At 65.7% G+C, this 16,788-nt stretch overlaps 1 protein-coding gene across 2 annotated transcripts; it reads left to right on the top strand.

The window, feature by feature from the left end:
* The first annotated feature begins 1,452 nt into the window (after positions 1 to 1,452).
* On the top strand, positions 1,453 to 16,514 carry LOC133281681 (signal transducer and activator of transcription 5B). Of its 2 annotated transcripts, none has more exons than XM_061477458.1 (19): positions 1,453 to 1,574; positions 11,207 to 11,344; positions 11,454 to 11,610; positions 11,695 to 11,784; positions 11,902 to 12,076; positions 12,169 to 12,299; positions 12,375 to 12,526; positions 12,595 to 12,750; positions 12,848 to 13,027; positions 13,153 to 13,240; positions 13,370 to 13,492; positions 13,577 to 13,669; positions 13,787 to 13,993; positions 14,270 to 14,364; positions 14,433 to 14,563; positions 14,752 to 14,922; positions 15,121 to 15,172; positions 15,481 to 15,588; positions 15,657 to 16,514. In XM_061477458.1, exons 2-19 carry the CDS (start codon positions 11,217 to 11,219, stop codon positions 15,781 to 15,783), a joined length of 2,364 nt encoding a protein of 787 aa, XP_061333442.1. In that variant the 5' UTR covers positions 1,453 to 1,574; positions 11,207 to 11,216; the 3' UTR covers positions 15,784 to 16,514. The 2 variants fall into 2 exon arrangements, with proteins under 2 accessions (XP_061333442.1, XP_061333443.1); XM_061477459.1 differs by having other exon boundaries at positions 14,752 to 14,907.
* Positions 16,515 to 16,788: the final 274 nt, after the last annotated feature.

The raw sequence follows: 16,788 nt of genomic DNA on the forward strand, positions 1-16,788 counted from the left end.
GAGGTGTCAGAGCCCCCAAGGCCATGGAACCATGGCCAGGTTGTGGCTTTGCCGGATGGACAAAGGTCCCTGAGCATCCTGCCTTGCTCCTGCTGCAGCTTTCAGGGCTCACGGAGCTGTGCCCCAGGCTCAGCCCCTGGCTGCTGCACACTCCTGAAGCAAGAGGGACTCTAATACAAGAGCAATAGGAAATAGAAACGGAGAGGTGGGACCTCGGCACTGTGCTCATCCAGAGCTGCAGAGGGATTTGCAGTCGCTGGCGCATCAACTGTCCCAAGACCGATCCTGTCCCAGCACTGGCACTGGAGCGAGGAGAGCCGAGCCCGGCCCTCCTGGCTCCCCGGGGCTGGCACTGGGCATTCCCAGCCCTGGGCAGGGCCCACCCCGCTCCTCCCAACCCCTTGAATTTCCCTCTGGAGCGTTTTCAGGCCGCAGATTAACCGGCAACGAAAGTGAAAGCCCAGGAGAACCCATGTGGCTGCTGAGAGCGCTCGAGCAGAGACGAGCACACCCAGTATTGCTTCCTGCCCGGCCACCCCACAGCAGCCACCCTGGCCGGGTTGCCCCGTGCTGGGCTGCCCCATGGCCTGAGCTGAAGGTGGGAGCTGAAGAGACCCCCTCGAGGTGGTTTTCTCGGGGCTGCTGCCACCTTTTCGTGTCTGGGGAGCCCAGAGGAGCAGGGGCTGCCGTGGGTCTGCTTGCAGCTGGCAGGGGATGGGGCAGACGGGGATGCACTGGTGCCCATTTCCCTGCCTTTGCTCCCTGGGACCCCACTGCTCTCGGCCTCACAGCATCCTCCCGGTGCCTGCACGGGGGAGAGGACACCGGGGCCCAGGAACCCAGACCGGGCGCATGCAGGACCTGCACAGCCGGACCCTGCCATGTGCCCGCGTCCTGCAGCGGTCCCCGGAGCCCCGTGTGCTGCGTTACCGGGCTGGGAATCCCAGGGTGGTGGCGCTGCCCCATCCTGCGCTTGACGGGACGGGAGAGCCCTTCCCTCCTCGGAGTCCCCTGCTAATCCTGCCGGGGCCCACATGGAAAACCCGGGCCCAGGAGCCCCTGCTGCCCTGTGGGGCTCAGGCGACCGGGAGCTGAGGCCTGCAGGCAGGGAGAAACGGCTGAGCAGTACTGATGGGGGCAACGGGCACCGGCGGGGGGAGAGCCCGTCCCGTGGGCAGGGATGGCGGTGAGGGGCAGCCGGGCAGAGAGCCGGAGGGCTCAGACGCGGGTGGCGGTGCCCGTCGGGGCTCCCATGTGCGCCTGGTGCCGGTGCTGGCTCCTGCCAGCGCCCGGTCCCGCTTTGGCCTTTGTCGGTACCCGGTGCCGGTTTGTGCCGCGCCGTGGCCGTCGCTGAAGCTCGGGGCGCTGCCCGTGCCCGTGCCCGGTGCCGTTACCCGGTGCCGGGGGCGGGAGCGGGGCGGTGCCGGGGAAGGGGGGGGGGGGCGGTGCCGTGCGGGCCGGGCCGGGGCGGGCGCAGGCGGCGGCGGCGGCGGCCGGAGGGGGCAGAGCGGCGGCGGAGCCGAGAGCCGAGAGCCGCCGGAGCAGCGGAGCCGGAGCCGCCGCCGCGGCCGCAGGTAGGGACGGGAGCGGGGCCCCCGACAGGAACCGGGACCGGGGCCGGGGTTGGTTTCGCTTTCCGCTGCCGGGCGGGGGGCGGTGGGGCCGGGCCCGGGGGCACCTGGAGGGGGAGGCGGCCGGGTGGCGGAGCTCGGTGCCTTCTGCCCCCGTCGGTAAATACTGGGGTGTTTCGGAGCCCCGGCCGGTCGGGGGGCGCTGCGGTGGCGGGGCCGGGCCGCGGCCTGGCTGCGGGCGGCCGGAGAGGGGCGGGGGGGGGGGGCCGCGCAGGTGCGGGCAGGGCCGCGGGGCCCCCCCTCTGCTCCCTGCGGGGAAGAGCGGACTTTGCGCGGGCCGCGGCGGGGCCGTCCCGGGGCGGGGGCGCTCGAAGCCGCGGCGGAGCGGGGCCGGTTCCCGGTGTCCCGGGCCGGGCCCTGGCGGAGGGGAGGCCCGGGGGGGGGTCCCGCAGGCGGGGAGCGGGGTCCCCCGTGCCGGCCGTGGGACGTTGCGCGGCTCCGCGGCGCGGGGCAGAGCCGAGGGCGGGTGGAAAACGTTGCCGGGAGCGGTGACACCGCGGGGACGGAGGCGCCCGGTGGCCTTTCACCCAGCGCGGGCCGGGCCTGGGGCCGGTGGGGCCGGGGCCACCTGTCCCGGTGGATTCGGAGCTGTCAGGGCTCCGTGCCCAGCGCTGGGCTCGCACCAGGCCGGGATCCCCGCAGCTCCACACCGCGGCGGCTGCGGGACCCCCGCGCCCCGCTCATGTGGGCGCCGGCACCCGCCTGGCTCTGCAGGGGACAGGCAGTGACAACAAGTGACTTGTCCGCAGGGTTTGGGGCGCATCCTGCAGCGCACAGCACCGCAGCGTGGCTCACCCATGGCAGGGACACTGCGCGCAAAGTCCCCGCGCACCTTGCTGCAGCACGGTGCTCCTGGCTCATGCTGCCTGCGCCCACCCCGGCGTTCCCAACGGCATCGCAGCCATCCACATCCATGGAGGAGGCCGTTGTGTGCGCCACGGGGGTGGTCTGCAAAGCCCAGCCACCACCGCGGGCACAAGGAACCAGCCCTGCACTGCGGGAGCTTTGCCCCCTCTTCAGAGGGAGGCTCTGTGGCCGGGAGGGCCGGTGCCTGCTGCGGGGCTCTCCTCTGAGGCTGAGGTTGGGTTTGTGCCAGCGCAGTGATCCCATAGTGGAGCTTTGCCTGGTGCTGCCCTGTCCATGTGGCTCTGGGCAAGGGGGAGGCACTGGGGGTGTTGGGGTCACCTGCCTGTGGGTGGCTGCAGCAAGCCCCGGTGTGCCCGAAGCCTGTCCTGACATGGCTCCTGGGTCCTTGAGGTGCTGGGTATGAGGATGGAGGCCAACTCCCTGGCTTTTGGTTCTATAACTATCCCTGGAGAGCGTGGCTTGCCACGGGGCCGGGAGGGCCATGCCGTGCTGTGCTGCGTGAGCAGGCCCATGGAGGAGGAGCTCTGGTGCAGCTTGAGAGGTGCCAACAGCCCATGCCTGGGGACACGGGAGAGCAGGGCTGGGAACGGGGCGTGACGGGCGGCTGTCACCCCTCTGGTGTCCTCCCTTGGCATCTGTCACTAGAGCCGCCGCGCTGGCTTCTGTGTGCCGGCCTTGTCCCGGGGCTGATGCTTCAGGGCAGGATGAGGGATGCTGGTGCTGCGGGCAGGGAGCTGCAGCTGGGGATGCTTGGCACAGGGTTGCATGGAGCCTCTGGCGGGACCTTCCCCTTCACTGCAGGGGAAGTGCTGACTCCAGCGGGGCTGCGAGGTCCTCGCCGTGGGGTTTCCCAGCTCGCTCTCGAGCGATAGCAAAACCCAGATACTCTGCGTGCGAAAAATCCCTGCTCCTTGTACTCCTCCACGGCGTGGGCAGCGAGTGGTGACTGTGCTGTGCTGAGTACAGTGAAGTGGCCCCATCAGCTGGGAAATGACTTTCTGCTTTGTGAGGAATTACTGTAAGTCAGGCTGCACTCCATGGGCAGCCCCGCGGTCAAGCAGGACCTCCCCCCCATCCCCATCCCCTGCATGTCCGTGCTGCCCTCGGAGCAGCCTCCACATCATGGGGCCGAATGCACCGCAGTGGCTGTGGGGCAGAGGCAGGGGGTCACCAGTCCCCACCTCGCCGGGTCAGGATTCAGCTCTGTGGTGGCACAGGCAGCTCCGGCATGCTCGGGAGAAGTCGCCTCGACAGCTGTGCTGTTCCTGTGGCGTGCCTTTCCTTTCATGGGGTGTCTATTTTGCAACCCCCAAGTGTTTTGATCCCGGGAGGAAGGGGGCGGGGGTGTTTACCCTGGCACCATGTGGCCGGCGCAGGGATCCAAGTGGCGCTGGGCATGCCTGCGTGGTACATGCAGCAACAGTTCTAGCAACATCTGCTGGCTGATAAAAGGTAGGCTGCTGTGAGCCGCTTCTCCCGCCGCATTGGGAAATGTCGAGGGGGAGGCACAGGCGAGCGCGGCTTCCTGGCGATAGGGCTGAGCTGACTTGCTGATAAAGCAGAATCCACCCATCTGCCTGCACCAGAGGGGCCGGGAGCGCCGGCGGCTCGCAGGTGGGAGCGCTCCGTGCGCTGTGCTCCCCCCCCCCCCGCCCCGGTACCGGCGATGCTCTGCCCGGCGGCCGTGGGGCTGTAACCGAGCCGTGCCATGGGCACGACCGCGCTCCCTGTACGAGCAGTCGCCGGTGAGTTTTGCAATCTCCGTTTTCGCTGCAATTTACGCGTCTTTGTGGTGTTAGGAGAGATAAACGCTGGGTTCAGAGCGCGGGGAGGGGACTGGGGCTGGGGCAGCGCTCGGTGCTGCCCCGCGGCACTGGGGCACACGGTGTCTGGTGCCTGGTCCCTGGCTGCCTGCAGAGCTCTCGGCAGAGCAAGCGGCTCTGGCTGGCGGTATCTGAGCCCCGGAGCAGCTGTAAACCGATCGCTGCCCCGTTTGGTGCTAACGCTGGGGCTGGCACGGCCGGCACGCTCCATGGGTGACCCCAGCGCTGACCGGAGCCTTTGGGTGCGCTCACGGGGGGTGCTCGTGGTGCAGCCGGCACCGGGGGCTCTGCCCTGCCCCGGCACTGCCAGCGGCTGCTGCCGCTCCTGGGCCTGCGGAGCGCATCCTGGGCCAGGAAAGCCAAACCCCAGCTCTCCCGCCTGGATGTGCTGTGCCCGTTAGGGACGAACGCTGTGTGTGAGCCTGGCCGGGTCTGGCTGGGATTTACCTGCTCTGAAGGAGGTTTTTCTGCAGAAACCATTGGTGGTTTGGGTTTTTAATTCCCATTCTGAGCAGTCCTCCCTCCTGCCGGTGTCCCTGCAGGTCTGCGTGCCCCCTCTTCCGGAGGCAAGGCTTTACCCTCCCTCCCTTCTGCTCTGCTGACCCATGCGAGAGCATCGCTGTGCATGGAGCTGCTGCAGCACAAACCCCGGCACCCAGTGGCTGTGAATAGCCTGGAGGGGATGCAGGGGCTGCTCTGGGGGTCCTGCCTGTCCTCATGGTGCCTGACAGCACTTGGCCTGGGCCCTGCCCTGCCAAACATGAGGGTGTGAGGGTCTGCTTGCAGCGTGGTCAATGCCTCCTCCCCAGGCAGAGTGGTTGGGCTGTCAGTGGTGTCCCTCTGCCTGTCCCCAGATGCCCATGCCATGGTGTGCCTGCTGTCCCATGGATGCCCGTGCCATGGTGTGCCTGCTGTCCCATGGATGCCCGTGCCATGGTGTGCCTGCTGTCCCATGGATGCCCGTGCCATGGTGTGCCTGCTGTCCCATGGGACGCCTGTGCCATGGTGTGCCTGCTGTCCCATGGGATGCTTGTGCCATGGTGCGCCTGCTGTCCCATGGATGCCCGTGCCATGGTGCGCCTGCTGTCCCATGGGATGCCCGTGCCATGGTGTGCCTGCTGTCCCATGGATGCCCGTGCCATGGTGTGCCTGCTGTCCCATGGGATGCTTGTGCCAGTGGCGGGGGTGGCTCCTGCACATCCTAACCTGCAGAGAGCACCAATGTACAGTGACCAGAGGGGATGGATGCGGCCGGAGAAGTGCTGTTGGTGCCTGTGCTGCCCACACGGGTCCTGCTCTGCAAATCCACCCTGGCCGGCAGCTGGATTAGTGGGATTGTGTGTGCTCCCTGGAGTGTGCCAGAGAAAATGAAATTGTGTCTCCAGACCCCAGTCAGGACTAATTCGATGCTGAAATGAGCTTAATCCTCAGGTCCTTCCAACCAACCCATCCCTCCTGTGCTGCTGCTGGTCTGAGCAGGGATTAGTGGTGAGCCCAGGGCTGTGCTGGAGGCAGGCTCGGTGCTGGAGCCGTGCTGGGGTGTCTGCAGGGTCCCCAGGGGATGGCTGGCTTGCTGGAAGGATGAACAAGGTGCAGGGGCTTCTCCCTTGTCCTGGATCTCCCTGTCCCATTCTTACGCCTGAAGCTGCTGCCCCATCAGTGGGGAGGGTCACTGGGAGCCTATCACCTCCCTGCCTTTCCTCAGGGCTGCATGTGGGGCTCTTTGCTCCTGGGATGGAGGCTGCGGCTGGATCTCCCCTGTTTCTGCAGTGGTGTGAGGGTTAGAGGGGAGCTAAAATTCCTTCTTCAAGTGCCCTGGCACGTGGTGGCTGTGTCCCCATGGAGCTGGGATGCTGTGGGTGGGCAGTGCCATGGCCAGGCCTCCCTAATCCTGGCTGTGGGCTTGGTGGGGATGGCACCGGCGCTGGCGAGGATGGGACTCCCCATGGTGGGTATCCTGTGGGATGCACACTGGACTCATGCCCATGGGTGCCGGGTGGGTGCTCAGCGCTGCCAGTGTCCTGCCACTGGTGCCTGCGCCAGCACCATGCTCCCCGCTCTGGCTGTGCCCAGGCAGGCTCTCGCTGTTCCCATCTGAGGTTCGGCACAGCCGGATCGTTGTGCTGGGAATGGGTGCGTGATGCCATGGGGTAACCCCGAGGGACAGGGTCATTCGGCGGGGGGGTGCCATGGCCCCTGCTCTGCTGCAGGACCCGGGTCCTGCCGGTGCTTGGCACTGAGGGGACCCCACCAGTACCAGGGCAGTGCCTGTAGCTGGCCGCGGCTGCCCTGGGGTGGCTCTCGGCGCACCAGGGTGGATTCCTCTCGCTGTCCCAGCCCCTGGATTTGAGGGGTTTGGCTGGGATTTCACCGGGAGTTTGGTGGCTTGGCTTTGACGCCTTTCTGTACCCCTGCTCGGAAGGGAAAATCCGAAGAGAGGTGGAAACCCTTTCCCAAGGGCAGCAAATGCCAGCGGGCAGGTTCAGCCCCAGGCTCATGGCATCTCCACCTGCGTGTGGGGCTGGTTTCTCCCAGGCAGCATCGGGCTCTGTGTGGAGTTTCCCTGTTCCTGTCATGGTGCAAGTTCCCCATTTGTGGCTCCCCGGATGCGTGGCCGCTCCTGGCACTGCCGGCCCCAGCTCTGCCCCCCCGCAGCAGCGCCCATTGCCCCTGCTCCCAGCGCTCACGTTGTGCTTCAGAACCAGCCGTGCCTCTGCCATGGGCCCCTCGCAGTGGCCGTGGTGGTTTGCAGTGGGGGCCGGGGGCTGTGGGTTGCTCCCTCCCTGATGCTGCTGGGCAGAAGCTGCTGCTCTGGTGCGGAGGCCACGCAAAACCCATCAAAGCTCGGCGCTGGCAGCAGGAGCTCCCCTCCCACGCTGCTGCCTCCCATCCCAAGGCTGGAAACCGCAGGCAGGCACAAGCCGGGCGAGCTGCCCCGCTCCCAGCCCTGCAGCCCCCTCACCGGGGCACCGGTGCTCCTGGTGCCGATGGGTCCAGCCCATCTCCCCCTGTGCTGAGCTCCTGCCTCGGTCCCTGGGGTCCCATCCCACCCGCTGTGGCTGTGCCTGGCTCCAGGGATGAGCATGGACCGGGTCCAGCTCTGCTGCTCGGTGCTGGAGGAAGCTGCCAGCAGCCCGGGGCTGGCTGCCCTGCGCAGGCAGCTGACATGTTGGAAGGAAATAGCTGCTCTCCTCTCCTTCCTGTAGCACAGAGCCGGCGAAACGGCCAGCCCGGAGCCGCCGTGGGGCTGGGGCGCCGCAGCGGTGCATGGGGCAGAGCCGTGCGGGACCCCCCCGGTGAGTGCAGTTGGAGCCAAGCTGGGGCTGTGGTTCCGGTGCCCCGGAGGAGCTGGAACGTGCCGAGCCCCGGGGCTCCTGTGCATGGGGGAGCTCTGGCTGGAGCGGCCCTGGCTCTTTTGGGCTTATTGGGTGAGTGGGGGGGGTCCTCTGTGCCCCCCGCTGCAGGGCAGGATGTGGTGCAGAGGCACTCGCTGCTTGCAGTGGGCAGGCCACGTGTCAGGGGGGCTGAATGGGGGGACCCCCGCTGGGATCCTGTTAAGGGGGGCATTGGGAGCACTGTGAGCTCCAGCGGGTCCCCTGGGATGGGGCAGGGGATGGGTGTCTGTGTTGGGGGACGCGGAGTCCTTCTGTGGGTGCCAGCACTGCCATTGCTGGGGCCCAGCTGGGGCTGGATCCTGCTCGGGGCTGCCCTTCCTGTGGGGCACAGGATGCCCTCCCCCTGGGGCTGCGGGGGGGGGGGGGGGGGGTACGACAGTAGCAGAGCTCCCCCCCCATAGCTCCATAGCGCTGGGTCCAGCCCTGCCGCTGCGAGCGGGGCCGGCTCTGACCTGGAAGCGATCGCGGGCTCCCGGTGGTGCCGAGGAACCACGTGTCCGAGCGTTCACTGCGGTGGCTGCGGCCCGGTACCGGCACCGCGCAGAGCCCCGGGCAATGGGAACGGGCACTGCGGGAGCCGCGGAGGGGCTGCGGGGGCCGGGGTGCGGGAGCGGAGAGGCTGCGGCCGGGACCCTTTGCTGTGGCACCGCTGCAGCTTTGCCTGGCTCTCAGCCCCTGCCTGGCCGTGCCAGTGCCGGAGTGTCCTGCCTGTGGGGAGATCCCGAGTGGCTGCGTGCTGTGAGCATCCCCAGTGCATGCAATGAGCATCCCCAGTGTATGCAGTGAGCGTCCTGCAGTGCATGCAGTGTGCATCCCACAGTGCATGCAATGAGCATCCCGCAGTGAATGCCGTGAGCGTCCTGCAGTGATCACAGTGAGCACCCCGCTGTGCATGCAGTGTGCATCCTGCGGTGAATGCAGTGAGCATTACCCCAGTGCATGCAGTGAGCAGCCTGCAGTGAACACAGTGAGCAGCCTGCAGTGAATGCAGTGAGCAGCCTGCAGTGAACACAGCGTGCATCCTGCAGGGAATGCAGTGAGCATTCCCCCAGTGCATGCAGTGAGCAGCCTGCAGTGAATGCAGTGTGCATCCTGCGGTGAATGCAGTGAGCATTCCCCCAGTGCATGCAGTGAGCAGCCTGCGGTGAATGCAGTGAGCATTCCCCCAATGCATGCAGTGAGCACCCCGCTGTGCATGCAGTGTGCATCCTGCGGTGAATGCAGTGAGCATTCCCTCAGTGCATGCAGTGAGCAGCCTGCAGTGAACACAGTGAGCATCCTGCAGTGAATGCAGTGAGCAGCCTGCAGTGAACACAGCGTGCATCCTGCAGTGAATGCAGTGAACACAGTGTGCATCCTGCAGTGAATGCAGTGAGCATTCCCCCAGTGCATGCAGTGAGCAGCCGGCAGTGGATGCAGTGTGCATCCTGCGGTGAATGCAGTGAGCATTCCCCCAGTGCATGCAGTGAGCATTCCCCCAGTGCATGCAGTGAGCACCCTGCAGTGCATGCAGTGAGCAGCCTGCAGTGAATGCAGTGTGCATCCTGCGGCGAATGCAGTGAGCATTCCCCCAGTGCATGCCGTGAGCATCCTGCAGTGAATGCAGTGAGCGTGCAGCGGCCCTGGGCAGGCGCTGCTGGTGCTCAGGCTCTGCCGTGCCCGCGGCACGTGGAAGGAGCTGCTGCCAGCCTCGCCCTGTGAGGCACTTCCCTCCCTGTGTCATGGCACAGGCGCTGCCACGGCCGGGACGCGCCGCGTGTGCCGCTCCGCAGGCGATAAGTCACCGGTGAGCGCGTTGCTGTGGCTTGTTGAGTTGCCGCTGGTTAACCGAGCTGCAGTAATGGGTGGGTTATAGCTCACTGCCAGCAAGTAAATGCAAAGTAGCTTAAACCACTGCAATTATCTGTCTCTTGCAGTCGTTTGAGCGTGCCTGTGGCTGACCCGGGGTAACGTGTGACGCTGCAGCAGCACTGCCCATCGGTGCCGGGGTGCTGCGTGTCCCCTGGTGAAGGCTGCAGTGATGCTGCCTCGCCTTCCGCCAGGTTCCCTGGCAGCAGTGCCTGCACTCCGGCTCCCCGGCCGGCCCCAGCTGAGCGCGGTGTGTGCCGCTCGCCGTGGCAGCAGCCTCAGCCTCGTTGCTTAACAACCCACTGGAGTGGAATGGGAAGTGTGTTGTCACTGCGAGATGGGAAGCGATCACCATTTTCTCAGGGCAGCGCTTGTTTGCTGTGTCCCTGTGATGGCCCTGCTGTGACGGGGACTTTGGTCATCGGTGGCGTGGTGGCCGTGGCCGTTCCGCTCTGCTCTGCTGGGGCAGGTTCTCACCAGTGCCCCTTAGGAGCATCTGCAGTTTCTAACCACCAGCAGCATCCCGTGTCAGCCATCCTGCCTTCGCTTCCCTCCTTCCCTATGTTTTTATGCCTCCCCAAGTGCCTCCTCGCCAGCAGGATTTCCAACTTGGTGATTTCTGGGAATGTGGAAATGTTCCTCCCTTTTTATAGGGGAAAAATTCATTTTTAGCCAACCCTCGGTTATTGTTCCTCTTCCTGCGTAGGGCTCAGGGGCTCTGCTCGTGGCTGCTCTGCTTGGACCCGCTGCCTCCATCCCCTGCTGCGTGCCCCTGCCACAGTCCCTGCTTGTGTCTGTCCAGTGCAGTCACTGCATCCCGCCGGGGCACAGCCTGGCACCTCCAGAGGACATTAAATCCCGAGTGGTTTGGGTGTAATGAGCCACTGTTCATTGCTCCATCCTCAGTGTGAGGGGCTGTGAGCCCCCCAGACCCTCCCTGATCCCTCCCCATCGCGTCGCCCTCAGGTTGTTGTCCAGGCACCACCAAGCTGTAGATACAACAGCAGCCGGGGATGCTCCAGCATTCCATAGGTGCTCTCCCTGGCTGTCCCTTCTCCCTGCTTGCTCCATGCGAGCCAGGGACCGGATCCGCATGAAGTGGGGGATCTGTCAGTGCTTCTGCACAGAGCCAGCACCACCCCAGTGCTTGCTTGGGGAAGCTGTGCTCTGAGCAGCATCTCCCCCGTGGCACTGGTGCACGGGGCAGTGGGACCAGGGACCCGCCGAGGTGCCACCTGAGCCTTTGGGGCCGGGTCTGCTCCTGCCCAGTGCCAGGGTGTGAGCAGGAGCCGGGTGAGCGCAGGGTGGGATGGGGGGGGCCCTGCTCTGCATCACTCTGGGTCCCTCAGCCCTCTTCCCGGCCCCGTTTCCTCATTCTCGTGGCCAGCGATGGCTGCGATCCCACGGCGAGAGGAAATGATTACCATGTGGAGAGGCAGCGCCGAGGCACGCTCATGGCCATGGCCCCCCCAGGGCTCTTCCTGGAAAAGGGAAGGGGGGGTGGCTCAGAGCAGGGGTGCCCCATCCTTGCACCCCCCTTCCTTCGGCCGCTGGAAGCGGCTCCAGCAGCACCGGGGAACCTGCCAAGAGGGCTGGACCCCCCTCAACCCCCGTGGTGCTGTGATGGGCCCGTCTCCCGCAGGTGCTGAGCCATGGCCGTGTGGATCCAGGCGCAGCAGCTCCAGGGCGAAGCCCTGCGGCAGATGCAGGCGCTCTACGGGCAGCACTTCCCCATCGAGGTGCGGCACTACCTGTCGCAGTGGATCGAGAGCCAGGCGTGGTAGGTCAGCGGGTCCCTGCCTGCGGGGTGCCGGGCTCGGCAGCACCCACCTCTGGGGTGCCCCGCTTTGGGCTGCCCCTGGTGCCACCGCTGTGCTCTGTGTGCGCAGGGACTCCATCGACCTCGACAACCCGCAGGAGAACGTGAAGGCGACGCAGCTGCTGGAGGGGCTGATCCAGGAGCTGCAGAAGAAGGCAGACCACCAAGTGGGTGAGGATGGCTTCCTGCTCAAGATCAAGCTGGGGCACTACGCCACGCAGCTGCAGGTGAATGGGGTGCTGCAAGCAGGGGCTGTGGGGCTGCGGGTGCCCCTGCCCTGTGCCTGGCTCAGCTTTGTGCTCTCCCTGCAGAACACATACGACCGGTGCCCCATGGAGCTGGTGCGGTGCATCCGGCACATCCTCTACCACGAGCAGCGGCTGGTGCGGGAGGCGAACAATGTGAGTGAGGCCATAGGGGGTCCTGGGGGGGGGCCTGCAGCACCAGGGTGATGGGAGCAGCGCTGAGGTTGGGGATGCTTTGGGTCCCCTGGCCCTGCTGAGTGCTCCCTGTTGCAGAGCCCCTCGCCGGCCGGCTCCTTGGTGGATGCCATGTCCCAAAAGCACCTGCAGATCAACCAGACCTTCGAGGAGCTGCGGCTCATCACGCAGGACTCGGAGAACGAGCTCAAGAAGCTGCAGCAGACACAGGAGTACTTCATCATCCAGTACCAGGAGAACATGCGCCTCCAAGGTGGGTGATGGAGGGGTGATGGCAGGGGGGGGGGGAATGATGGGGCCGGGGTGCTGGTGGCACCATCCCTAACGCCGTGCCCTGTCCCCCAGCCCAGTTCTCCCAGCTTTCCCAGCTGGGTCCCCAGGAGCGCCTGTCACGGGAGACAACGCTGCAGCAGAAGAAGGCATCGCTGGAGGCCTGGCTGCACCGGGAGGCACAAACACTACAGCAGTACCGCGTGGTGAGTGCCACCATCCCTGCACGGCGCTGCCCCTGCCGCCGTCCCCACGGCCCCTGACACCCTCCTGCCCCGCAGGAACTGGCTGAGAAGCACCAGAAGACGCTGCAGCTGCTGCGCAAGCAGCAAATGACCATCCTGGACGATGAGCTCATCCAGTGGAAGCGTCGGCAGCAGCTGGCAGGGAACGGGGGGCCCCCCGAGGGCACCCTGGACGTGCTGCAGAGCTGGTGGGTGCCGGCACGGGATGCGGCGCGGTGCTGAGCCCCGGCGTGGTGCTGAGCCCCGCTGTCCTCAGGTGCGAGAAGCTGGCAGAGATCATCTGGCAGAACCGGCAGCAGATTCGCCGCGCTGAGCACTTGTGCCAGCAGCTGCCGATCCCGGGCCCGGTGGAGGAGATGCTGTCCGAGCTGAACGGCACCATCACCGACATCATCTCCGCACTGGTGACCAGGTACCTGGGGGACTGGGGGGGGCTGGTTTGGGTCCGCTCTGCCAGCACCCCCATCCCCTTATCCTCCTTATTCCCCCTTCTCCCTCTCTGCTCCCAGCACCTTCATCATCGAGAAGCAGCCCCCCCAGGTGCTGAAGACACAGACCAAGTTCGCGGCCACTGTGCGGCTCCTGGTGGGGGGAAAGCTGAACGTGCACATGAACCCCCCCCAGGTGAAGGCCACCATCATCAGTGAGCAGCAAGCCAAGGCCCTGCTGAAGAACGAGAGCACCCACAAGTAATGCCGGGGGCAAGGGATGTGTGTGTGTGGGGGGGAGACAAGGATGCAGGCAGCGAGAAGCTGGGGGCACAAGGGGGGCTGCACCCTGGTGATGCCCCTTATCCCGTGTGTTCCTGTGCCAGTGAGAGCAGCGGGGAGATCCTCAACAACTGCTGCGTGATGGAGTATCACCAGGCCACGGGGACGCTCAGCGCCCACTTCCGCAACATGGTGAGCGCCGCTGGTCCCCCCCTCCTGTCCCCTTGTGTCCCCATCTGTGCTGTACCCCCCGCTGTGCTCACCCCGGTGTCCCTCCACGTCCCCGTTCATCCCCTGTGCTCACCCCTTGTGTCCCTGCAGTCCCTGAAGCGGATCAAGCGCTCGGATCGCCGCGGGGCTGAGTCGGTGACGGAGGAGAAGTTCACCATCCTCTTCGAGTCCCAGTTCAGCGTTGGTGGCAACGAGCTGGTGTTCCAGGTGAAGGTAAAGCCACCGGGCAGGTCCCCTCTGCTGGGCGATGCTCTTGCAGTGCCCCACAGCCCATCCTGGTCTCCTTGCTCCCGGCAGACGCTGTCCCTGCCCGTGGTGGTCATCGTGCACGGGAGCCAGGACAACAACGCCACAGCCACCGTGCTCTGGGACAATGCCTTTGCTGAGCCCGTGAGTGCCATGGGGGGGACAGGACAGGCCCCATCCATGCTAGGGGGGGCTGCAGGGCCTGGGCTCAGTGTCCCACTGGAGGCAGAGCTCGGCGCTGACCCTGCTCTGTGTCCCCAGGGCCGCGTGCCCTTTGCCGTGCCCGACAAGGTGCAGTGGCCGCAGCTGTGCGAGGCGCTCAACATGAAGTTCAAGGCGGAGGTGCAGAGCAGCCGCGGGCTCACCAAGGAGAACTTGGTGTTCCTGGCGCAGAAGCTCTTCAACAGCAGCAGCTCCCACCTGGAGGACTACAGCAGCACCACGGTGTCCTGGTCCCAGTTCAACCGGGTGAGCAGCCTGGGCTCTGCGCCGGGTGAGCTTGCACGGAGGGGCACAGGGGTGCTGGAGCCGTTTCTTGCATCTGGAGTGATGCAAAAATGAGATGGGAAGGCGTCACCTTCCTCTTTGGGTGCTGTAGGTCCTGCATAGGGGCTCTGCCTCCTTGGAGAGGCGTTGCCGGTGCTCCCCAGGGCTGCTTTGGTGTCCCTGAGTCTCCACCGCTTGTGTTACTGAACAGCAGCCGGGAGGCTGAAGGACTTGCTCATTCTGTGGGAATCTCCACAGGAAAACCTGCCCGGGAGGAATTACACCTTCTGGCAGTGGTTTGACGGGGTCATGGAAGTGCTGAAGAAGCACCTGAAGCCGCACTGGAATGACGGGTAAGAGCTGCCCTGCGCCATGGTGCCCGGCGCCGAGTCCCGGCCCTGACGCCCTTCGCTCTGCCTAGGGCCATCCTGGGCTTCGTCAACAAGCAGCAGGCGCACGATCTGCTCATCAACAAGCCCGACGGGACCTTCCTGCTGCGGTTCAGCGACTCCGAGATCGGCGGCATCACCATCGCCTGGAAGTTCGACTCCTGTGAGTGCGCGCCGGGCGCCGGCCCCAATGGACCCAGCCTGGCCCTCAGCTGGGGCTTGGGGCTGCTGCTCCAGCACCTCCCGTCTCGGCTGCCAGGGGAGGGAGATGCCGTCCCATGGTCAGCGTGGTCTCGCAGCCTGTCCCCGCCGGCTCTGGGCGTCACCACGGTCCTCGCTCTTGTCTTCCAGCTGAGAGGATGTTCTGGAACCTGATGCCTTTCACCACCAGGGACTTCTCCATCCGCTCCCTGGCCGACCGCCTCGGAGACCTCAGTTACCTCATCTACGTGTTCCCCGACCGGCCCAAGGACGAGGTGTTCTCCAAGTACTACACGCCGGTTCTCTGTGAGTCCACGCCAGGTAGCGCTGCCCCTTTCCTCCACGTGTGTCCCTCTCCTCCGTGCATCCGCCTGGGCTGAGCCGGGGCTCACAGCATCACTCTGCCCCGGTGCTGCATCCGGCCCCGCAGGGGCTCTGTAGCGTGAGCCCCCAGCCCCACTGCAGGCTGGTGGCACTCACCGGCACCTCGGGGCCTGAGTGCTGCCTCCTTTCCTCCAGCTAAAGCCGTGGATGGATACGTGAAGCCACAGATCAAGCAAGTGGTGCCAGAGTAAGTCTGACCTGAAGGCTGGTCCCATGGGATCTAGCTTGGGGGGGGGCATCCCAGGGCACCTCTGCTGTTAGGCCACGTTGGTGCTGAGCTGGCAACAGGGGAGAGGCACATGGCTGCAGCAGGGCTGTGTGTTCAATGGCAAGGCAGATGTCCCCCCTCACCATGCTGTCGTCTGGGGACCCTGCATCTTGAAACTGTTTGTGGGTGTGGGGTTTGGGTCCCCTCCCTGCTGGTTGGAGATGATGGGAATCCCCCCAGAGGGAGCCTGTCCTTGTATCCGTGCTCATGAGCCTCCATCCCTGCAGGTTTGTCAACCCATCAGGTGATTCAACCCCTGGAGGGGCCACCTACATGGACCAGGCTCCCTCGCCCGCCGTCTGCTCCCAGCCCCATTACAACATGTACGCCCAGAAGTAGGTATCACGTCCCCTGTCCCCGTCGCGCCTCAACCGGTCCCCTCCTCACCCCCTGCCTCCCGCAGCCCTGATGCTGTCCTGGAACCTGAAGGTGACTTCGACCTGGAGGACACCATGGACGTGGCGAGGCACGTGGAGGAGCTGCTGCGGCGCCCCATGGACAGTCAGTGGATCCCGCACGCCCAGTCGTGACGGGCGGGTGCCCGGCGCTTCGGGGACTGTGCTGTGTTCGTGTCTCTGTGCCGGGGGGGCGGCGGGTGGGCCCTGCCCCGCAGATTTGCTCTGTGCTGCCCCGAAATGCAGGCTGACGTCCGGCTCTTTGGTGTTTAAGCCCTTGTATAAACGGCAGCGGATTTGTCGCATGGTTTTTCCTGTATGTTCCTTTTTAAGAGGCCCAGCTTCGGCTTTCCGCTTCTGCAGGCACCGGCCCCACGGCCCCCCCTGCTCCCCACCGAGGGGCTGCGAGGGGAGGGGGCTGCAGAATGGCCTCAGGTTTGCTTTCGCAGTCGTCACTAAGAATGTACGTGTCGCCTTCTTGTTCTACCCCGTGGCTCCGCTCACAGGGGGTTCCGTGGGTGCACAGGGCTCCGGCACGGGGCAGGGGGGCGATGGCTGGGGGTCCCCCCTGGCCCGTGCTGGTGCTCTGCTCCACAGCGGTGGGGTCCCCTCCTGGACCTTGTCTTATCCTTTGGTCCCCCCAAGGATGGGGGAGCCCCTTTGGCTCCCAGCTCAGCGTCGCCCTGTGGAGCCGGTGCAGGGCGCGAGGGCACCCAGCGAGAGCGGCCGGGTGCTTTTGGGGAGGGGGAGCGGAATCCTCTGTCCCCCCCCATCCCCTCACCTGACCGAGAAGCTCTGGGGTCCTGCCCATGTTATTTTTCTACCACAGAGTAAAATAAAGCACGGAATATTTTTGTAACACACAAGCTCTGGCTTTCACGCGTGTCTTGGGGAGGCGGCAGGGCCCTGCCATGGGGGGGGGACGGACGCAGGAGCCCCTCGGCTGCATGCCCGGGGTGCAGGGGGTCCCTGAGTTGGGTACTGTGCAGTACCAGCCCTGCAGCCGGGCAGGTCCTGGGAGGGCTGTGGTTGGGGACCGCGTTTCTGGGGAGAAAACAAACCAAAACAGGCAAATTGCACTATTTTTGTGCCGGGGGGTGGGGGGGATGCGCTCGGTTTTTACTCGCGATTTAACCGCCG

Source organism: Pezoporus flaviventris, unplaced genomic scaffold (genome assembly GCF_033815535.1).
Source record: "Pezoporus flaviventris isolate CSIRO_AGI_PZ_B2104156 unplaced genomic scaffold, CSIRO_AGI_Pfla_v1 ptg000107l, whole genome shotgun sequence".
Taxonomy (NCBI): Eukaryota; Metazoa; Chordata; class Aves; order Psittaciformes; family Psittacidae; genus Pezoporus; species Pezoporus flaviventris.

Bases quoted from the DNA above. Each gene is read 5' to 3' on its own strand.
- LOC133281681 (XM_061477458.1), top strand. From the start codon at position 11,217: ATGGCCGTGTGGATCCAGGCGCAGCAGCTCCAGGGCGAAGCCCTGCGG. The intron at 13,028-13,152 runs GTAATGCCGGGG...TTCCTGTGCCAG, and splicing joins AAGAACGAGAGCACCCACAA to TGAGAGCAGCGGGGAGATCC. The intron at 15,173-15,480 runs GTAAGTCTGACC...CCATCCCTGCAG, and splicing joins ATCAAGCAAGTGGTGCCAGA to GTTTGTCAACCCATCAGGTG.